The sequence below is a fragment of the Oculina patagonica genome, chromosome 1, assembly GCF_052425735.1.
Source record: "Oculina patagonica isolate OP01 chromosome 1, crgOcupat, whole genome shotgun sequence".
NCBI lineage: Eukaryota > Metazoa > Cnidaria > Anthozoa > Scleractinia > Oculinidae > Oculina > Oculina patagonica.
This window is the reverse complement of record NC_135758.1, coordinates 32,280,932-32,304,693: the sequence shown is the minus strand read 5'-3', so window position 1 is coordinate 32,304,693 and position 23,762 is coordinate 32,280,932. Positions and strand designations below refer to the sequence as shown.

The window sequence follows — 23,762 nt, the reverse complement described above, 5'->3', positions numbered from 1 at the left end:
TCATTTAAAGACGGAAAATAAACGGCAAAATAAATTACATCTCCTCAAAAGAACACAAGGAAAATTCTAGCGATAGCTATGCAAATTTCAGATAATACAAAGCAAGTTTTAGCAGGTGCTAGCCTTGATATCGCGCATTGAACTGCGTCCTGTTTATGAATTGTTTATAATCGCAACGCGATAGGACGCTATTTTCATATGAAGACATGACAGCGAACTGGCATTCATTTTGACAACAATTTATCACTTTGAAAGCGGGGGATGTCGCTCTACCAGATTTTAATCAATTCCACTTTTCGATTTGGTACTCGTTTTGTTGAATGAGGTTACGAGTCGAAGGGCACTTGACTTGTCGCAACCTCGAAAATCGGAAACATATAATCCATCGACGAGGGCTTTGCCTGAATTGCGTACACACCTTGGTGAGCGAACCAGCCTACAGAAGTTAATCTTACCCGAGCGAAACTCAGCATGGAGGAAGCACAAATAAAGTCACAAGCTATTAAAGCTGACAGCTCGCTTGCGACTACTTTATCAAGACTTGCAAACGTTCGAGTGCAGGTGGAACTGATTCAAGAAGATACCAATAGTTTAAAGCAGGGATTTGCAGACATGGCTAAAAGGATAAATGTATTGACTGCAAGCTACCACGAAGAGAGGGACACGATTTTAAAACGACGTACCAAAGCCTGAGATTGAACGAGATTTGGTTTCTACATGGGCTGAACTTTCAAGACAGTGCTCTCAGTATTTTTCGTTAAAACAAGTCAAGTATAATCAGCTTTCTTCGAGTATCTGGACGGTGATATGATTTCCAAACGTTATTAAATTAAAACATACATCAAACAATTAGCTAAAATTCAACAAACTTGGCATCCAAAGCTCGGCGCTGAGCAATCATTAAAATACTGAAGTCGCTAGCTGTTCTCTCTAATTTTAATTGTTTGTTCTTGATAATGAAATATCCTTAAATTTGTCATTAAATTCCGCCTTTGAAGAACTGCTCAGTAGATCACTGGCCAAGAAATTGGTAAATAAATAAATGAATAGATAAATAAATAAATAAAGAAAGAAAGAAAGAATAAACAAAAAGTAAATAAAAATATGAAATATTTAATTTATGACTAAAAATGTATGAGATAAACACTGTTAATAAATACAGCCAAAGAAGGTTAACAATAAAACAGGCTGACGGAAACATTGTAAAGCTGCTTCCTGTATAAAAATCAAAATGCATAATTAAGTAAAATTGGACTAAAAATTAAGATTACAAAACTTAAAAAAATACTTAAATTAGATATCACGACAAATTTGTTTGATTTCTCGTTTCACGTTTCCTTGATTAACTGCATTTTGCTGAAAAGTGATACACTCAACTTTTTTTGTTGCCGAGAAAAATTAATTGCTTTAAAATGCCTTGCTTTTAGTGACTACTTATTTTTACAATGTGTTTTCCTGCCCATAACGCGAAGTGCGGAAATTCAAAACCCCTTCAAAACATTGAAAAAAAAAATCATTTCATCAGTGTTGATCGTCGGTCTGACCCTATCAGTCCCTTTCTTCTACGCGAAAGGTAAGGTGAATTTGACCTTTAAATAGTAAGTATCTGAGTATTTATCTGCTCGATTTACGATATTTATGATTCAAGAATGTAAAGGCAAGCATCCGCGCGCTTTGTGATAGCGTTAATTGGCTTTGCTAGAGTACATATACATAGGTCAGTAAGGTTTAGTCAGGATTAGAGGTCCACAATTTTAAACGAACGATTTGGAGCAAGTCGTTCACCAAGTTGGCGAAATTAACCTTCCGGGAAAGGGATGGCGGGGAATGCTACCCTGCCTAAAGTAAAGTGTCCCCAAAAGTAGAAGCGGATCTACACTATATGTTTGTTACACCACGTATTTACATGAAACAACCGGAGAAGCCGCTGGCTGAAAACCTGCAGTGAAACTTCCGTTTGGCGACGATCCGTCAACAAAACAAAATTTTTGACGAGCTTTACAAGGCTTTAGACTCTTTATAATACATGAATGTATTACCGTTTCCATGCAGCCAGGTTGTTTCCAGTGATTCGGTAGTTTGTGCATGGGTCTGAAAAAGTCAAAGCCCCGACGTCACGAAGGTTACGATCAGTATGATGGGGTTAACTTGACTGATGAAGCGAGCAAGGCTTTACAAACAGTGGTAAAGGAATACAGAGCAATTCACGGAGATTCTGTCACTTGTATCGACGCATTCGCACCTGGAACTTGTGTTACGGGAAGCAAAGACAACGTAAGTATGTGAGGGGTATCCTACATTAAAATGACTGTGACATTCGATGGAAGTTTTGAAACTAAAAAGAGCAAATTTTGGGGGCGTCACAAGATTTCGCATATATGCACCTTTATACAAGGGAGCTCACAAGGTGAAGCATGTTGCTCTGAAAAAGTCTGGAGAAGGATGTTATTTCGGCCCAGTGCTGAAGCTAGAACTTCAATTTTTCTAATATATAGCTTCCATGGCTCTCTCAAGGTGGTCAATTATGACAAATAACCCGCCCCCCTCCCCACCACCACCACTACCACCTCCTGGAAAATTAAAGACCTTAAAGTTAAGTTTACCAGGAATATATATATTTTTCTGCCATAATGACCTAATAAAAAAATTCAAATGGGTACCTTAACTTTAACTTTAATAGTTTCTAGTAATAAATAGTCAAAAAAAATTTGAAGGGGAAGAGGGGTCATTTTGCACGCTTACCGGTATTTTGCATGCTTGCAAAATTTAGGAGTAAGCTTGAAATGCTCACAAAAATTTAGTGGGTGCTCATTTGCTCCGGCTTGCATTTAAACTCTTTGGCTTTTGAAATTCCCTCCCCCCTTCCTCAGAATTTCCAATTACCTTTCTTGGGATGGGTGGGGATGTTAAAGTCATACTAAGACAGGCCATGTGGAATTACATGTATATTGTGCAGAGAAATCTATATGCTCTTCAATGTTTATAATGTTTGTTTATTTATTTATCTTTTTTTTTTTTTTCACATGACAGTCTGTGGTTTTGTTTGACTGGAAGCAAGGCATACCACGTCATAAATGGACTGGTCATACAAGAGATGTCACTAAAGTAGGTTCCAGTATACAAAGTATGGAACTCGTATACAAGCCTAATATGCAAAAACAATAAAATTACATTTACTAGCAGGTGCTATTGGTTTGAAAATTGAGGTGTTATTTGCCTGAGGTTCCAAGCCATGTATCCAGGGAAGAAAAGAGGCGATTGTTATGCTGGGAAAGTGAGAAAAGCTCATGTGTTTTGAGTGGCCATGAGAGAATGCTCCTTAAGTTTTTTTTTCTTTTTCTTCTCTTTAAAGCATTACCTGCATTTTCCAGATCAAGAACTTAAATTACTTCCATGCGAAAACTATTAGTGCTCTATGAAGCTCCACTCCCCTCAGAATTTCAAATTTTCAATAGGTCCCCCCTTCATTAGATAGCAAAATCATGACAAAAAAAAAAACACCTGGAATTATGACAACACTCGAATATGATGTGGTACACATATGTTTTTGCTCTCTTATTTTTAACAGGTAAAACATGTAGCTGCCACTGTATATAGTTCTTCTAGAGATAAGACAATAAAGGCTTGGCAGGTCCATAATGAGCGACATGATCCTCTTTTGACATTTGAAGGTCACAGACTGGTGGTAACTGCTATAGATCTAAATGATGGTAAGATAAAAAAATTGTGACAGTGATACTGTTCAAATACCGTAGAATTCTGGTTATAAGCCCTGGGCTTATACAACTTCGTAAGGGTTTTTGGGTGGGCTTATAAGTGGAGGGGCTTATATTCGGGAGGGCTTATAAGCGGAAGGAAAAAAATGTTTCGAAACGAGCCTCGGGAGTGTTGATCGAAATACGTTTTTAAGTTAAAAACGCACAAAAAGCGTCATTTAGCCCTGTTCAGTACTGTCATCTAGTAGAGGGGGGCTTATATCCGGGGGGGCTTATAACAGGATGTATTTTTTTGTTTCCAGGTTGATGGGCCTATAACCGGGGGGGCTTATAACCGGAATTTTACGGTATGTGTTTGCCAGTGGGAAGTGTGGTGGCAGGATGACCCTAATAAACAATGTGTAAAGCTCACTGTAATGATACGAAATGTATTTCTAGCAGAGCTCAAAAAAGAGCCATGCAGTCATCCAGGACAAGTAAATTTTCCGGGTAGTTACAAAGTGCAAGACAGCGAGGTGTTTTATCCATTCCAGTTAGCCTATATAGCACTTCAGTTTGCCTTAATGGCACTCTGGTTAGCTTGAATAACACTTTGGTTAGCCTACAGGTAGGCAGCTTGTGGTTAGCCTTTCTATTTGGAGCAGGTAATTCTGCCTTGCATGCCTCGCCGCCTTGCACGCCTTGCACGCCTCGCTGCCTCACACTTTTGTAAGACTAACATTTTCCTGTTGGGCAAGTAGCTTTTTATTCTCACTTGCCTGATGGGCAAGGGCCCAGGGGTAGTTGACACTAAAAGTGCCCCCGATCTTTTGATCTTATCTGATTTGAATAAAATGGAAACTTGTTTGTGTTTATATTTGAGAGTTGTAAATGTGCGCGAAACTGTAGCTTGCGGTGTAGTGTCACAAGGTTGAGTGGCTATCGCATCTGGGTACTGCGTGAGGCATTTATGGGCAGTGAGAAGTTGAAGATAGCTCAATTTTATTGTAAAATATTTATTTCTCTTTCAATTTTAAAATACTAAACTATAACGATTTTTAACGTGGCAGTTGAGTTTTTTAAGCTTTTGCAAGGTAAGGGTATTTGTTTGGATTTTTTCAAAATATGATTCACAACATGTGGAGGTGAGAGTTGTGGAATTGTGAGGACGCGTAATCTGGGAAACTGCTTTAACATCATCTTTACCCAAAACCCAAGAACACCCGAGAACACCTTGTGGGCAAGCGCTATTGCTATGTCATCATTACCCAAGACCATTTGCAGGCAAACCCTTTTGTTACGTCATCATTACCCGAGACCACCTTGCATGCTCACTTCAACCAAGTTGAGATTTTTTCTGGCTTCTGACAGTATGTACTGTATTTCCTCTGTATTTTCCTTCTGTAACTACTTATACGTGGGGACCACTATAATGCCTCCTCGGACTTTGGCTTCTGGGCCAAAGCCCTGCGGGGGCAAAAATAAGACAAGCATGCAACTATTCAGAGCCAGCAAAATTTGAGAGCTGCTTGTCTGAAGGGCAAGCTGGAAGTTTTCTTCAAGCCCTTCCAAGCCCTTCCAAGCCCTTTCAAGTTTCTTTTCCCAGTTTCAACAACAAGTCCTGATCCTGATCCTAAACCTTTGATACGGAAACATGTTTCCTTGGCGTGAAAATGAACTTGTGGGAATTCATCTTCATATAAAAGGTTGGTTTTGTCAACCTGAAGTAAAATTACTAGCAAGGAACTCAGAAATGGCCAACTAAGTTCTAACACCACCCTATCCCAATGGCTGTTGTAGATGGAACATTATTATTCTCTGGGTCAAGAGATAACTGTGTGAGGCTGTGGAATACCACAAGAAAAACAAGTATCAGTGAAACAGAAGTGTCTAGAAATCTGGTAAGATTTAATTGGTTTTTTCTCAGCTTATAAAAATTAGAACATGATAAAGTTAAGAGCTACATTGAGAGGTAAAGTTAAGTTGTGGAGAGGTGGGAGGGGGGGGGGAGGTAAGGGTGGGGTTCAAAGCAAGATATTTAAATAAAACATCTTTATGATATAACTATGTACGCTCATCTTGACTTTGGTTACACAGTCTTCATCAATGATTATAATCATTTCAATCATTGATGACGACTGTGCAATGCAGTCGAAAGCTTTGCTAAGAAATTTTCAGACCTTGTGACAAGAATTATTAACCCATTATCTTTTATGATGCTTAATGTGGTTTGGTTTAATATTGATAGGTAAGTTGTGTGAAATGGATTCCTGGAACTCAGACTCAAGTTGCTCAAACTGGAGAGGACAAAATGGTCAGGTATGTTCCTAATGACTCACTAGTTAAAAGAACATGACATCTGACACTATAAACGTGATACCTGTGCAGAAGTTTGATCTGTTTTTAAGGTTTTTGTTGGGGACTGAATGAGTACTGCACATGTTACTTCAAAATTCAGAAAGTAACCTTAGCACACACAGTTGTGTCTCATAGTAACTGTTAAGTAGTAAATCATCTTAAAGTTATGCTGTAAAACATTTACTATTTTCAATTAGTAAATACCACATACAGCTGTGCACTATTGAGTTAGGTAAGGATGCACTTGGGAAGTTTGCTAAGCAATCAAAAAGCTAAAAGTTTCTCAGATCACGCTATCACCTGGAGCGACTCTTATGCTCCTTCATGCTAGCAACCTCCACTTACATCCATAACTCAATAGTACAATAGTACTCATGCGGTACATGTGGCATTTACCATTTGTTAGGTTCACCCCAGCCTCAAATTGAAACTAAGGTATTGTCCATAGTCATAGGAGCCAATGTGAGAAACGTCAAGTAGCATAGCAAAAAAGATGAGTAAGCATGTATTATCAATAATGATTATTAACTGATCTGCATGTTTTGGTCTTTTTTATCAGAGTGTGGGATACAAGAAACATGCAACCTGCATTCACATTTCCTGCTCAACAATACTTTCAGGTACTTCTATTTTCATCTCTTGAAAAAAAAAGTTAATTGCTGGTATCTGTTTGAGGACTGTTTATATTTTATGATCCATTGCAGTCAGTGTTAGCAATGAATTGTCAGAGGAAGGAAAAAAAATTAGCTTTTTTATTTTGCATTCCAGTGAGCAACTTTCCAGCATTTTACGAACACAATAGGTTAGCTGTAGCCCTGTGCATGCATTGCAGACGTATCACGGTGTCATTTTAAATTTAGAGGGTTTACCAACTTTTATTTGTAGACATACTGTGATTGTTCAAGGGATGGAAAGTTTATTTTGACATGTAGCAATGGATTCAATGGAAAAGGCTGTGAAACCACTGTGAGTTGCACTAGTTTTGTATTGTACTCTTATTGATAAGAAAGTTAGCTTAAAAAAACAAGCATGAGGACTGTCCTTTCTGTATATAAATTATGCCATCAGGTCAGCCCTTGTCTCTAGTACCAGTAGCATCCACACTAGATGGAATCCTAGTCTACTAGCAGGGTTACCTCTCTCCTCGAGCTCTATCATTTAGTTAACTGGTACCCATTTATATGCCTTGGTGGAGAGAGGCACTGTTAGAGTAAAGTGTCTTACACAAGGACACAACACAATGACCCTGGCCAGGGCTTGAACCTGTAACACTTGATGTGGAATCCAATGCACTAACCATTAGGCCACCCTGCCTTCCACTTGGTTCAACAAGCAGTTCCCCCTATTTATCTCAAATCCACTACATGCACTAACATCTGTTTGATTGACAGCTGTGGGATGTGAGGGCACAACAGATGATCTGCCGGTACATTGGCCACTATCAAACTACATCAGCTTGTCTTTTTCTTCCTCATTTGGAACATGTTTGGTCAAAAGATCTGTAAGTTATCTTTTTTTATTTTTTCCAAAGCTAATATGTTTTTGTGTTGTCAATTTACAAAGTGAAAGTGTATTAATGTGAACTTGTGCAAAACTACCTAGGCAACCAATCGACCTTGCAGACCTGTACAAAAAAGTGCTTGTTATTATTTAGTAAGGTATCACTTTTATTTGTTTCCAGAATTGCTACAGCTTCACATGATTCAACTGTAAAAATCTGGGACAGAGAAGGAACAGGTAACATTGTCATCCTGCCTGCTTAGCAGCTGTTTGGTTCTTGCTATGATTGGTTGATTGCATCCTATGATTGGTCTGTCCCCTTTTCCCTAGGCTTGATTTCCAGCCATTTTGGGAGCCCATGTTCCTTGCCCCAAACCACGTTGGGAGGAGGATGACACACCAGACTCCCAAAATGGCCAGAAATTGAGCCTACCTTTCCCCTGATTCAAAAGTATGGCTCCCGTCTTTGTGCACTCGAGATAAAAATGATTCATTCCGAGCCAGTGTTCAAGCAAGCTGGTGACTGCTTCAAGATTATGTTTTTCTTATGTGAAAAATGTACTTCAGCACGCAATGCATGCAAGGTGAAATTGGGTCTTTGACATTGTCTTTCCAGTGGAGAAAATGTCGTTCAATTTTACCCTTGGTATTTCCCTTGGTGTATTTCCATACACCAGAAGAAAGGAAAAAAACAAATTGTACCAAGCTTAGGGTAAAATAAAGTTTTTTTGTATATTTTCAGAATGTGTTACTTCTCTTGACTTTTCTGGAGCGGGTCCACTGACAGACCTTTGTGTGTGGGATGATGGAAGGTACAGCAGTTCAGTTACCTTAACTAGAACTTTATACATTACTTGCAAAAAATTTCGGACGATTTTAATGCCAGACAAATAAATGTCCAAAAAATATAACCCACCGAAAATTTCAAAGCGTCCGAAATATTTACAGTACCAAACAAACCTGATGTGACAAGGAGGAGCTTTTAAATGGCAGAAATGGTGAAAGCTGTAACAAAGGAACTAGAACCAGATGACACTTTTGAAGATCTTTAGCAGATCATTAAGCCACTTTGAGCTCCAAAGCTTTTAGTTTCCTTTTTGGGGCGAACTCTAGCTGAGACACGGCTTGATAGTATTTGTTATTCTCGCGTCGGTGTATCTGAGGGTGCAGTAAAACTATCATTTTCACATATGTGTTTCGGTCTCATTCGTGTTTTGTAGGTGTAAATTTGCTTCAGTTATGTTTCAGCAAAGTGTCCGAAATTTGCCCGAAATGAGAAAGAAAGTGTCCGAAAATTAAACGTCCGAAATTTTAACGTCCGAATTTTTTGCATGTAATGTAGTAACGTTTTAATACTTCAGGGTTTGAGGCATTTGCACTTTCAATTTACACTAAACTTATCATAACACTTTTTTTTCTGTACAGCTATACCACAGTTCTGTCTCTTACCTCTATTTTTTAATTATTTATTCGTTCCTTTTTTTAACCTTTCAGTATTTGCGTTTCCACAACAAATATGGGTGTGTACCAGTGTATGTTGGAGTCCTGTGAAGGCAAACCACAGCTCACCAAGAAATGCCAATTTTAGCCTTTTTTAGGACAACAGTGTAGCTGAATACACCAACATTAGTAGTTTTAATTAAATCCCAAAGATAGGAAATTTAGGAATGCGATGTTTTTGTCATGTAACTACTAGTTTTATGTATTTATTTATGAGTCAGGGTCGAACCCTGTATACGTATTGAAGCAATTCGCTTCTGTTAATTTATTTACACTCCACTTAACAAGTCAAACTCTCTTAGTCAATAGATTTCATAGATTTTATTTTGATTATTTGATTTTTAAGGATTTTATATTCAAAACTATTAAAATTTATGCTATATAGTAACGCATGAAATACAATTTATTTCTTTGTTTCTCGAACTCATACATGCCCAAAGCTACTGAAGTGGACCAACTGGGTTGGCCCAAACGCAGTTTTGGTTATTCCGGGGTTGTTCTTTGGAACGGACTGCCATCCAAACTACGTAAGCCATTATCCTTTGCAAGCTTTAGAAAGGGAATCAATGACTTTTACTCCCCAACGGGCACCCACACGGCAAACACGTAAAACAGTAGAATAGATAAGTTTATCCTCTTTTGCTGATGTTTTTACCGTGAGTAAATAAAGTTTGTCATTGTCATAAAGTTTGACATTGCCTAAAGTTTGACATTGCCTGGGTAAAAGGCCAGGGAAAAATAAAATTCTTAAAGGCCAGAAAAAGTTAGGGAATTATATTTTGGAAAAAATGAAAGTTCTAAGAACAGTCAGGGAAAATTGAAATTGTGACACTGCTAATTTAACACATTTGAAAGTTGGAAGAAACATTTCAGGTCAACGTGATCTCAGCGATGATTTTTTTTTCTGGAAGAGGAAGCCAGAGACCGCAACTACAGCCGACATTTTGTATTTATTTGGTCAGGGAAAAGTCGGGCAATTATTGAAACTGATATCTGTGGCAACCATGTTCGTACATAAACCGTACACATACATATAAAGGTTGGTATCATTTAGATGTTAAGTGTTAAAGCCAGTAAGAATCAAAGAAATGGCCGTCATGGAGCCCAAATATGATTTCGCCCATACTTTGTATATTGGTAGACCCAAGTCCGATACACATGCCAAGGATATTCATTTACTGTAATATTCACTTGTTTAAGAGAAAAAAGATTAAAACAATTTGCAGTATTTTCTTCAAAACATTTTCGCAAATTGACACAATTTGTGGCATTGTCAAGTCAGCCAGGCGACAGTTTGAAATGATTTCCACACAGGTTCAGTTTGATTGATGCTTCTGTAATTGAATGACAGTGAAAGCGGTCCATTATCTCTGCTCACAAATTTAATATATTTTTTAAATAAGTGTACCTAAATCCTCTCTGAAGAGTGTTCGTTGGGACATCAAACAAACTCGCCAAAAAATGCATGTGGTACGCAATGAATCTCAAAAGAAAAACCTCCTGTGGCAAGCTTAAGGATGGTTTTAGTTTTTTACCGTTTAGTTTTTTTGGGATCGTTTAAAGCAGTAAATTAGAGCATGCCCGAAGTTAGCGAAATTACACTATCCGCCATGATCCAATATGCAAATTAGGTCAACACTCGAAAGATTTCCGCCTTTGCATTCGCAAAGTATTTGACAATACAAATCCCCCTTCGCGTTTTTGGGCGACGTAAGATAAGAAGAATGAGGCAAATATTTGTCTGAGCGAAATGTTGAGATAAACTGAATAAAAACCAGTCGAGCATTCGTAAACATTTTGAAATTCGCTTACCTCAGTGTCCTCATTCAACAATCCTTCGTGATGTTTGGCTGCGTTTTGTTCGTTGTGTGGTAAATTTTGCTATATCCTTAATGCAATTGAAGCTTAGTATTTAAATAAATCCACCACATCCAGCAATACTTCCTTTTAAAGCACTGTTCAGTGCAGGCCATAAACAAATACTGTTACAGTTCGTTGTTGACATGTTAGCAGTCTTCACGGTCCAGTGGTATCTGTCACGCAATACGAATACAAACTGTGACTGAATTATGTCAACTATTTTTCGTCTTTTTTTTTACCAGACTCCCTCTAGTAACAACAAGTTTCATCAAGTAGTTCCTTTGTTCGGCCGACAAAAAAGTCCCCTTGACTCTCTCCAAATTTGACTTATAGAAAGGATTTCCCTATATCTCTCTTTTTATTATTTTTTTTGAGGGGGGGGGGGGGGGAATTACGGCTCGACTGATTATGCACCCTCACATAATAATACGAGCTGTTTGGAGCGTCTGCAGCATTTCGGAAAAAACGATGCCGCAGTTATCCCAATCAACGTCACAGTCAGGCGTTACAGTAATCAATATGTGGTTGATTCAGGCTTTTATATAAATTCATTAATAGAATAAAAAGTTTTTAGAATTCGTTTTCTTTAAGTTGTACCCACAAGAAAATGAACTGGCTACATTGCAAATTGTTTTAAGTTGAGAATGGCATGTGCCTTTTTTTTAGTCAAAGATAAACCAGATTCAAGACCGAGGATCCTACCTCGTGATAAGCCAAGGACCCGAGCGAAGGGTGGGGTCCATGCGTGCCCGTGACGCCAACTTTATCATGATGAGGTTTATATATTTTTAACAATATTCAAATCTCTAATGTTCACTGTTAAAATGCACGAATCCAAATTTTCGTATTTTGATTGGCAATCTTAGTCCATACGTGAAAATTTAATAATAAATAAGAGTACTTGAGTCAGTAGAAACCGTGAAAAACATTTTGGCATGGACTTACGTGCACGACAGTAAACACGATGAAGATTGCTGCAATAACCCCTTATTTTAACTTTATTTTAATTTTTTTCTTACAAAGCGCAGTATAGTTAGCCCCAGTTAAAGTTTAGGCAATTAGGCCATAAACCTATCTGAACGTAACCGTATTTGCCCGTGTAGCACTATTTTTGTCTGTTCAGTTTGCGTGACACTAAGAATCGTGTTTGTTTTATCGTCTAATTAATTTTGTTTGCGCTTTGACGGAATTTTAAATTATAGTCCCCGAGGCCATGGTCTCGGTGGATAATTTTCTTAAAAAAATTTACAGATAAAATCCATGTTTTGATCTCGTGATTGTCATTTTCGTTAAGAAACGGAGGTATTGATGTTTTCGTGTAAAACCTTCAAGATTAATCAAAGACAACCGGCGACTTTTTGTCGCGCCGACATGTAGCATCTTGCATATTTCTGTCTTTTCCAAACGTTTTGCTTTTGAAAAAAAAAACTGAACTGCAGTTATTGGTAAACTAACAAGCGAATTTTGTTTTCAACTTACCGAAACCCTCACTGAATTCTAAAAAAAAAACGAGTTATTTTCGACCGGAGAACCAAGAGAACCTTTTTATTCATTCGCAAGGCAGGATGCTTTTGTGCAGCAGTAGCAAGCATTTTTTGAGTGCGGTCTGTTTCGGAATTGACAAAAACGGGTTTTTGTACAGTCTGAGAAGCTATCAGTTATTTATTCTCTCCTTATTTTATCGTCCCGCGTTACCCCTTGCATTCAAAGCTGCACATTTAAGGATTGGAATCGGTTATCTTTAGAAATGGTCAAGTGTGTAAGAAATGGAATATTCAAAGAACGGAGAAGATTCTCGCAAGCTTATTGCTTTGGAACTGTAACTAGTATAATCCAAGCCATAAGCCTGAGCGCTTAAAGCCGAGATTAGGCAGAAAACTGGAGAAAAAGACAAAAATCGTGGAAGAAATTTTAGGGTGAGATTTTGAACGTTCTCCCCGCACACATCACTACAAAGTTTTTCCTTAGCAAATAATTGGTCATGCGGGATCAGTAAATTTTCGTCTCTCTTTTGGTATAAAGAAACGACAACAATAAAATCAACAATCTTTCTTATTTCATTTTTTTATGATACAATATTTTATAAGGGGAGGACCATTAAAAAATAACAGGAGGGGGGGGGATAAAACATTTTCTGTGCAGAATCTTTTTTTTTATTTGAAGGCCTACTTATCTACAGGAACTTTTTTTCTGACGCTGAAGCTTTGCATGAATATTTTTTCGCCCAAAGATACATTTTTTTTGTAACGCATCTAAGATTCATGCAACAATTATCATTAATAAATAGCATCTCATTGTTACATTTCCGCAGATTTGTTCCTTGAACTGAGCGACACTGATTCAAGGACCGTTCATTTTTTCGACGTTTTTGCTTGTTTACAAGCTAAAAACGTAGAATAGGGGTTAGTGGACAAAATTTGGAACCACATATTTGTAAAATCTCAAGGGACTTTTTTAATTTATCAAGGGACCGTTTTAATTTCTCAAGGGATTACTTTCCGCTGTGGGTGATCACTTGCGATCTCGTAAAAAAAACGTGACTTGTCACATTTACAAACGTTATATAACAATTTTAAAAGTGACATGTCAGCTTTCTTATCTCAACGCACGTGTGTCTGAAAGGCGATCTATAAAAAGCGTCGCACAAACAATGGATTGCGTAACTAAAACACGAATAAATAATCACTAGCACTTACATCGTTTAAAAATTACAAACGTCAAAAATAAACCATACCAAAAAACTCGCTCTTTTCAAAGATATTATTGAAGTTAAAACAAATGCAAGAAATGGGGCTTCTTTTAGCTTAGGAGCGGTTAAAAATTAGGCCAAATTTGGTCGCTACATGTAAGCGCAACTCTATTTCGTCATCAGCCTAGGTCGTTAGGGACGTGACCTCGCGTTGACAGGGAATGACAGCAATGTTGCATGAATCGGCTTTACAACATGCGATCGTATCTACGCAGTTCGAGTGGAATTTCAGTCAAAGACAGCAAAATTCTTTCGTATTTCATCTTCAAATATAATTCGAAAGCATTCACTGTATATATGGCTTTTGTTTAATCCTGGGTCTTAATCCTGGGTCTTGATATCCGACCCTCGCAGAGCCTAGACAAAACGCAGCTTGAGTGTAACGATTTGTTTACGCCCCAATTATATGCGCAATGTTTTCTCCGACATTAGTCGGAAATATCCGTATTTTTTTTCGTGCTTTTTCGTGGAGCAATCGTAACGATACGGCCTTGAACACATTGAACAGCGGTCTACCCGGCTATAACAATTCAAATATGGCGTCGCAAAAACAAAGCGTCAAACGCATATTTTGCTGTTTCATTTGCTAATTTCGCTGCCGTAATCGACTGCCTCGAAAGGTCCTTGCAATTTTAAAGTATAGAATTGTCAGATCTCGGTGAAATTTGCACTGTTTATTTGTGTAATGTTAAGGAATATGTGTATAAATACCCGGCGCGGACGAGCCATTTTTGACAAAATTATATGGCTGCATTTCCTCCGCGAAGATAGGAAATTGTTAAACTAAACTACAAAGAAACTGTAATGATAAGTTCGAAGAACAATGCACAGGATAAACCTTCGACTCATACTTCATGCAAAAACGTCGACATCTCGAAGAGACTTTGATTCTATAAAGGAGCTGAAGTGATTGGATAGGTAGTGCCTGTTTAATATAACCCCCCCACCCCCCTTATTAGAAATGTAAACCCTGGTCTCCCTGCAAAAAAGATGAATATCAGACAAAATTACAGTTTAAAGTGATGATAATACTGTTTGTGCTTTTGATTTACTGTTTACTGATGGGAGGCCGGCAATTGTTAGTGTGGGTAAAGTGTGTTTGCAACCAAATAGTTGATAGTATTGAGCTGATGCTGTTCGCTTGGTATTTCTCAAACTAGGGGGGCATGATCCCCGGGAAAAGAACCTCAAAAACGCTATTTTATTAGGCATTCTGATGGGCGGTTCATATATGCCATTATACAACACTTACAGGTAATAGGCTCCTTTCGATATATTAAAATTCAGCTTGATAGCGAGGCCTAGAGGACACAAACAAAAGAAATGAAAAAACATGCTTTTGAAACTTCTCTTGTTTGTGTCCTCTAGGCCTCGCTACCAGGCTGAATTTTAATATATCGAAAGGAGCCTATTCCATTGCACGAATTTTTTTCAGTCACAACCACGTACAGGATTTTTTTCTGACAAGTTTCGCTTGCAGGAATTTTGTGGTAAAAGTCACCCCCTTCCGGCTATTTCTAATGATCCGTCCCTAATGTTTAATGTACCCCGATATTAGGGTAATAAGAAGTTATGTTTCCAGGTTACTTTTAAAAAGGACGTTTAGGGTGCCAAACTTAAGCAGTTTATAAGAAAGAACAAACGTCACACTCTGTGTACGTTTTTCAAAATTTTTCGGCCTATTTCAGCGTCAAATTCTCCTAACCTAGTCACGGCTATCGTGTTGCGTGACTTTTAGCAATCGGACCGTGAAAACTGCCAATATTGTCATGATGTTTACAGCGAGATGTTGTTCTGCCATGCAACAGCGAACAGTGCTCTGTTATGAAACATTGTCGGATAAGGTGGATTTCTTACAGTATCAAATTTGACTGGTGTTAAGGATATGGCAAAAATTACCGCGCAACGAACAAAACGCAGCCAAACATCACGAAGGATTGTTGAATGAGGACACTGAGGTAAGCGAATTTCAAAATGTTTACGAATGCTCGACTGGTTTTTATTCAGTTTATCTCAACATTTCGCTCAGACAAATACTTGCTTCATTCTGCTAATCTTACGTCGCCCAATAAACGCCAAGGGGAATTTGTATTGTCAAATTCTTTGCGAATGCGAAGGCGGCAATCTTTCGAGTGTTGACCTAATTTGCATATTGGATCATGGCAGATAGTGTAATTTCGCTAACTTCGGGCATGCTCTAATTTACTGCTTTAAAAGATCCTAAAAAAACTAAACGGTAAAAAACTAAAACCATCCTTAAACTTGCCTCAGGAGGTTTTACTTTTGAGATTCATTGCGTACCACATGCATTTTTTGGCGAGTTTGTTTGATGTCCCAACGATCACTCTTCAGAGAGGATTTAGGTACACTTATTTAAAAAAATATATTAAATTTGTGAGCAGAGATAATGGACCGCTTTCACTGTCATTCAATTACAGAAGCATCAATCAAACTGAACCTGTGTGGAAATCATTTCAAACTGTCGCCTGGCTGACTTGACAATGCCACAAATTGTGTCAATTTGCGAAAATGTTTTGAAGAAAATACTGCAAATTGTTTTAATCTTTTTTCTCTTAAACAAGTGAATATTACAGTAAATGAATATCCTTGGCATGTGTATCGGACTTGGGTCTACCAATATACAAAGTATGGGCGAAATCATATTTGGGCTCTATGACCGAGTTTTTGACGATCATCTATGATTTTTACTGGCTTTAACACTTAATACTGTTAGGTGCGGACAGACTACAGCCTATTCCTACCTTCTGTGATGGGGTCCTCGCCATTCCGAGTTAAAAATGACGCTGAAAATGACAACGCGAGGTGCCACTCATGAGGGTCGTAATGGGTTTTTTCGTGATCCGTGAAAGGCCTTTTGATAATGTTCCCTGTGAATTGTGAAATGGCTATTTTTTTTCTCATAAAACGTGATTTGGTTACATATTCGCGAACCGTGAATCGGCAATTTTTTTTATGAGAATTGCGAAATGAATATTGTTTATTTGTCGGAAATGTGACTGTAAACCGTGATTTTTTCTTTCTTCAAAAAGAAATATCCAGTAAGCGTCTGAATATAAGACAACGTGTGATGAATTGCATGACCGGAGCATGACTTTAACTGATTCATTCTGGGAAATGGCTATTTTTTTTTTTTTTCATGAAACGTGATCTAGCCCCACCACTCCCTTTTCTTTACAACCCGGCCTCACTCATTTGTGACCTCACACGGGAAAACGTACACTAACTAAAATCCGCGAAACGGATAAAAACGGACGGATAGTAAACGAATAGTAAACGGCTTCTAGCCCATTTAAACGGACAAGCACAGTTAAACGGTTACCATTAGCGTTTAAACAGCAAGGCAAAACATTCAAACGGAAGCCGGAAGCGTTTAAACGAAAATAAAACATTCAAAAGGATGCCGAAAGTGCTTAAACGGCAAAGCAAAACATTCAAACTCAATAAAATGCGGAGCAATCTCAGTTGTTAACATAGGGGGAATATTCAGCATCAATGATCTACTGGTAAATATTTTCCAATCATTCGGTCCCGGGAAATCCCCGTTTATTTTGGTAAAAAAGGCTTCTTCACTATGCGAACTTTCATAATGTGCATTTCCTTGCAGAACAGTGCTCAAGTGTAATAGTATATAGCTTTACTACTTTTAAACACGAAGTCAGAGCGCACTTGACACTGACTTGAGAGACATGGCATCTGTAGACTAATGCGACAAACTTTATTATTTGTATAATTTAGGAATTTACGATTTATGTAGATTTGTAAATTCAATTGCTTTTCTTTTTATTGTCCTTATAGGTTTTCTCACTAAATTATTTTAGCATGTGATGATGTGATAGCCACCTTGTGGAATCATCATTAAACCATTATTACAGTAGAACCCCGGTAACTCGAACTCGGATAACTCGAACAACCCCGCTAACTCGAACTAACTTCCATTTCCCTTGGATTTGAACTCACTTTTCAGTCATTTTTACTCGGTTAACTCGAACTCGGATAACTCGAAAACCCCGCTAACTCGAACTAAATTTCGTTTCCCTTGATCCAAATTTGGGTCAAACAATTTTTACCCCGATAACTCGAATTTCGGTTCTTGCAACTCGCCACGGATGCCCATTGATTAGAGCAACGAAGATCACGTTTTTAACAGCCTTTTTCCACTCTTAACAGTCCCTATTTTTTCGCAGAGTCCGTCGAGCTTGAAGCGAAAATTTTTTTTCGAAGAGTACGTCGAGCTTGAAGCGAGAAAAAAAATGGCGAGGCGAGAAGCCGCCTCGCCCCGCCTCCTCCCCCCGCGCGTTCATTTTTTTTCTCGCTTCAAGCTCGACGTACTCTTGGGAAAAAAAATTTCGCTTCAAGCTCGACGGACTCTGCAAAAAAATAGGGACTGCTCGTAGTCTACTTCAGAGTTCGAGTTACCGGGGTTCTACTGTATTATTATTATTATTATTATTATTATTATTATTATTATTATTATTATTATTATTATTATCGTTATCTTTATTATTATTATTAAATAATAATTTTTATTAATAATAATAATAATAATTGTAACAATACTTTATTTATATAGCGCTATTTCTATTGCTTTCCAATAGCGCTTTACGAGTTTTTTTACAATGTTAAAATAAAAAATCTATATAAAAAACGTTACAATATGTATATAATAATAAAAGATAAAAGATCAATAAAAGACTAAAAAGACAAGCTATTTCGCATAGTATATTAATTAATTCTAAAAAGAAAACACTTAATTATAAAAATACCTAACTTAAAGCATTCCTAAAAAGATATGTCTTTAATTTGCGCTTAAACTCTGGTATATTATCGACAGCTCGAATGTCAGAAAGTAAATGATCGAAAACCGTACTTGCGCATTACTTGCGCAAATTATACTTAACCTTAACCAACTGATCCCAGGGGGGGTACTCCGGCTTGTAAATGACGGGGGTGATCGAAGGATTTTTTTGGGTTTGAAATTTTTGATTGCGGGATTTTTTTGGGTTGGAAAATTTGGCAAGTATTTTTTTGGGTGACTTGATTTAAATAGGGGATATTTTTGGGTATTAAAAACGAACTTAAGTGCCTTGGCGCGGCCTTGGCGTATTTATGGTATGATGAATAAACAAACACGAGCATATTATCCTGGGTATTATTGCCCCTCCTGGCAATTTAGGGGTAATTTGACGAGAGATTTTTTTGGGTAATGTCGGAAGAGTTAGGGATTTTTTTGGGTCCTGAGTTTTGCCTCCATTCGATCATCCCCGTCATTTACAAGCCGGAGTACCCCCCTGGGCAACTGATGGCCATTCATAGAACGTAAGTTGCGTCTCGGGACATATTTCTCAACCAGATCAGACAGATATGATGGTGCTAAACCCATCAAGCTATGTAGGTAGCCAGTGAAGTTTATAAAGTACCGGTGTACCTTATAATGGGAAATTAACGCTTGTGTTAATTAAGGTATTTGAAATTAACGCGAATTGAAGGAAAAACTTACTTCACAATAAAGGAAATTAACGCGAGAGAGGGGGAATATTTCAAAATGAAGGAAATTAACGCGACGAACAGACACCAAAAGTTGTTGAGACAACAGGACAAGTTTATTTCAACAATAGGCGTATAATCTTTAACGGAAACAATGTTCGTGGTACTCATTTTACCAAAACTGGCCGCTTCGAGCGTTTCTCGTAGTTTAAGTGATAACGGCTGATTTCCACTCTCAATAAAATAATGCTTTTTCCTAGGAGCCAAAAACGTCTGGAATGTATCGAGAAATTGGGGTCAAAATAATGGTAACGCTCCACGTAATTAACGGCAGTCGGCTTATTATTAAGAGAAAGATTAAAAATGACTTACACAAAACCTTGAATATTTTTTCAATCATTATAAATCCCTCGAAAATCCCGTTATGGCTTGGGAGAGATAGCTTATCTCAAAGTTAATGCCAAGAAACAAAACACGTTTTCCCATGGGTTTAACGAAGGTTAAGTTACACCGATAAATAAACCCACTAGTCTACTGAGTCTCTCCAGGCTTCCAATATCAGAACTTTGTTCATGAACGATATATTGTTGGCCTCAATTGCCATTCGTTACCAGTATAAATTCCCAATGTTGTGTAAATATTTGGCTTGTAGCGTAGTGTAAACTTGACTCCCAATTTCCTGATACTCCTTTCCACAGCCCACACGTCCTCTTTGTTTGTGAAATCTTCTGTGTAAACACAGATTAAATACTCCTCCCCTGAATCATCCGTCTTAAACACATTGGCAGCACTTCCTAGGGTGCCAGTAACCACTGCTTTGGCAACTGTAGTCCATATCTCGTCTATCTGAGTGCTGTAAAGCAAAGTTAATATTGTTTTCAAAAACCAGGCCTTCGTGTTAAAAATGTCCCCTGCAGCATCGTTAAAATTTAAGGTTTAATACGCCCAGAGGGGGTTAAATACGCCGTTTTGAGCGGAGCATCTTTTGAGCAGGCAAAATATTTTGCTGATTACCAGAAGCGCAAGCGATTCTAAAATTTGGCGAATTTTCAAGTTTATACGCATAAAAGCGAGTATTTGGCGTGATAAAAGGCTAGATTTTGGCGTTAAAGGAAAAAATATCGCACATTCGCTGGAAAGAAAGAGAGAAAAGGAGATGAAGGTTAAACATTGGTTGCTAATAAAATGTTAGGGTTTGTTCACACGGACCGGGTCTGTTACTCGGAATCGTTCCTTAAATTATAAGCGGCTGTTGACAAGGGACCGGTCCCCTACTGGATAAACATGAGCAAATCAGCTGTTTCTACCAGTTAATCACATGCGCAATACACGAGACAGTGCGGACCTGAGCAATTTTAAGTACCGTTTGAGCATAGCGAGAGACATCGCGAAAACAAAAACCTGATCGAAAACGAAGACACTGACCTGATCGAAAACAAGGACCTCAGACGAAAACGAAGACCCCATTAAACTAAACTAAAATAAATCAAGGTTGACAAAATGCACAAAAACCTGTTTTCAGGCATTTACCCGGGCAACCGTAGTCTGCGAACACATGTATTACCGGCAGACGTTTCTCTCCGCCGAATCGCAGGCTAGGGCATTCAACCGGCATCCCTGCCAAGATGGTTGAATTCTAATCTGAACTATGAACCTGCGGCGCGGCGTACACACTGCTTTCGACTGAGTTTAGTGCTTCAAAAACATGCCGAGAGGTAATATTACAAAAGTATCAACATTTAAGACAAATATTTGAAGGATGTCAATGAAATTTTGGACAATACGATCTCAGTATATTACTCTCCGTCTGCTTCAATATTATTCTGTCACTTCCGGCTTCCGTCACGCAATTCTGGGTCAATACTGCTTTTCAACGGGGTCCTCGTTTTCGATCAGGTCTTTGTTTTCGATCATGTTTTGTTTTCGATCGGGTCTTCGTTTTTGATCGGGTTTTAGGTCTTCGGTCTTCGTTTTCGACACTACAATGTCGTATCACATCGAACGTTCGGTTTTCGAACTCAATCGAACGCAGTCGAACTTAATCGAACGATTAAATTCGATTTTGTTCGGTCATCGAACGAAATCGAACTCACAAAAAATAAATGCAAATCGAACCAAATCGAACGTTCGATAAAGTCCGATGACGTTCGATTTAGTTCGGGCGTCGAACGACACCAAAGCGAGCGGCTTACGTCCGATATGATCTGAATCGAGCGAATGTTCAGTTTTCCTTCATTTGATGATTACGGGGATAAATGCCCGAGTAAATGCGTCAATCGGTCCAGCCATCTAAAGTTATGTTTCCTTTATTTCTATACTTTTTATGTCAAAATGGAAAAATAAAACTGTCACTAACAACAATAAAATTACGGTTAAAACATGTCACATACGGCATGCACCTTCATCCCCATGTGCAATGCTATATTGTTAAATCATATAAAGTTTTAATTCGCAAAATGTTATTCTAAAATACGGTTTTCACTTGAAACGATACGCCGATACGCCGGGGGTTGTATTTGAGTATTTCTGTATAATTAGATCCCTCATACGATTTTATAAATGGCTTACTACGTATTTAAAGAAGGTTTTTTTAAGCCGATCTGTTTTTCTTTTTCTAAATTTTCGGTGACATCTGTTCACCTTCATCAGAGTAAGTGAAAGTTTGTTGGTGCTCGCGCTACCAATCCGTGCGTTAGTGCGACATTTTAATTTTGAACAAGTAGCTACTTAGTAGCTCGAAACCGAGTGGTTAATGTTTAACCACTCTTTTAGCTAACAAGAAAGCCTAAGGCTTTTAGACGAACCCAGTAGCATTTATATTTCCTTTTGTTGCTGTTCAACAAGTAGTGCGTTATGCTAAAGCGTGACATGCGATATACGATACTCGGCCGTCAGTATGAAAGGTCAAAGGCACATTGATCACTTTTGAAGACTTTGAAGGTGGATATATCAGAGTTGTTTTAAAACTCATAAAATATAACGTGACTCTTTCATTTATATCTCGTACTGGTCATTTCCAACTTAGCAGCAATTCTATTTTGCACTGTGGTCTAAACGATGATTTATTGTTAAGTTAAACACATGGAAAACGCGTATAACGCACGTAATTTTAATCCCTCAAGTGGCAAGTAATTTAAAACATTTCCTCCGTCCCATTCCCCTTGCCCCATTGAGGTAATTTCAAGTGGGTGATGAAAGATGACCAGTTTTAAGCCAATCAACATTCGTGACCTTCAATGCCCTACCGACAAAAAAAAAAACAAAAAAACGCCGGGTAGATTATGAACCGGGGGGCACCAGACCCCCACCCGGTTCATAACGGCACATAAGCGCGAGGAAAAGCTTTGCGTTCGTTGAATACAACGTATTCCCGGGCGTATTAGATTGCTCGAATATTATGTTCTGTTTCTTTAGGGTGTTTAGGATCAAATAAAAGACAAATATTTAATACAATACCGTGTCCAGTCACTTATTCCAAAACCATTTAAGGAATAATCCCTGATAATCATTAACTTTTTACACGCTCATTAGGTTCTAATTTTGTTATTTTAAATTTTAGCTTCAAGTTCGATTTCCAAACTTTATCGAACTTAATCGAACGCTTAATTCGATTTCGTTCGATTTGGTTCGGAAATCGAACTCACAAAAAAATTGTTGTCCGATTTCGCTCGATGACCGAACAAAATCGAATTTAATCGTTCGATTAGATTCGATTTCGTTCGATTGAGTTCGATGAAAAATTTGTTCGATTTCGTTCGGTCTGAGCTAAAGGACCCTGCATAGTTTACGGGCTTATTTCACATCCGGGACTAACCTGAAATCATGCCCTCTGCTCCCTATCTACTAATACTACCCTCTCTTGTCTTTACAGGGGCTAAAAAAACGCCTGATCGCAGGTTAATCCGGTGCTTGAAAACGACGATCCAAACCAGCCCCCCTCCCCGCCACGACGACCACCACCCCAGTGAAGTGAAATCTTTTTTACTTCCACCTTGGCGAAAAACAAGCTACGTTTCTGAATAAACACATTTTCAGTATAACATATTAGAAATTTGAAACAAAATGTCAAAATCGCTCTTGTTGTTTATGAATATTATTTTCATTTTTTCTTGACTGTTGTTTTGCCCCGTTTTGAATCAAAATTTAATTAACACCTGTGAAATTTTATAAGCGTGAAAGCTTATTTTGATTTCTCTAAAGTTTGCTTCCTCGACCTTATTTATAGTATCCAGACAAAACATTACTTTTCGTCCTACCTTGGACAATAAATTAACCACTTTCCCGACTTGTAAGAATATTCCTCGGCTAAATGTCGAACATATTCTTTGGTGATCCTTCGAGGATTTTTTATCCTTTTCCCCCACTCCTCAAGAAGCGTCTGTTTTTGAGGTTCGGGAATCGCCAATGGATATTCGAATTCGCTTGGACGTTGTTTTGGATCACCTGCGAAAACCCCCATATTGATGAACTTGATAGCAGAAGGCCGGTTTTTCTCCAAAAACTCGTCGAGGGGAATATCCCCATCGAAAACTATCCAATTCTCCATTTTGTTACTTGCCATATCATCTTTCAAAGAGTCCCCGATTTCAAACAGA

The 23,762-nt window shown here is 38.1% G+C and overlaps 2 protein-coding genes across 2 annotated transcripts; one reads left to right on the top strand and one right to left on the bottom strand.

Moving 5' to 3' along the window:
* The first annotated feature begins 1,940 nt into the window (after window positions 1–1,940).
* Window positions 1,941–10,098, top strand: LOC144664438 (WD repeat-containing protein 31-like). The gene is made up of 11 exons (XM_078525558.1): window positions 1,941–2,274; window positions 3,031–3,105; window positions 3,569–3,710; window positions 5,496–5,596; window positions 5,944–6,014; window positions 6,613–6,673; window positions 6,939–7,019; window positions 7,445–7,554; window positions 7,735–7,790; window positions 8,296–8,365; window positions 9,048–10,098. Exons 1-11 carry the CDS (start codon window positions 2,086–2,088, stop codon window positions 9,139–9,141), a joined length of 1,050 nt encoding a protein of 349 aa, XP_078381684.1. The 5' UTR covers window positions 1,941–2,085; the 3' UTR covers window positions 9,142–10,098.
* An 8,839-nt stretch (window positions 10,099–18,937) lies between these two features.
* Window positions 18,938–23,753, bottom strand: LOC144664711 (UPF0696 protein C11orf68 homolog). Its single transcript, XM_078525917.1, has 2 exons — window positions 23,424–23,753; window positions 18,938–20,020 (listed from the first exon to the last, which is right to left on the bottom strand). Exons 1-2 carry the CDS (start codon window positions 23,726–23,728, stop codon window positions 19,738–19,740), a joined length of 588 nt encoding a protein of 195 aa, XP_078382043.1. The 5' UTR covers window positions 23,729–23,753; the 3' UTR covers window positions 18,938–19,737.
* Window positions 23,754–23,762: the final 9 nt, after the last annotated feature.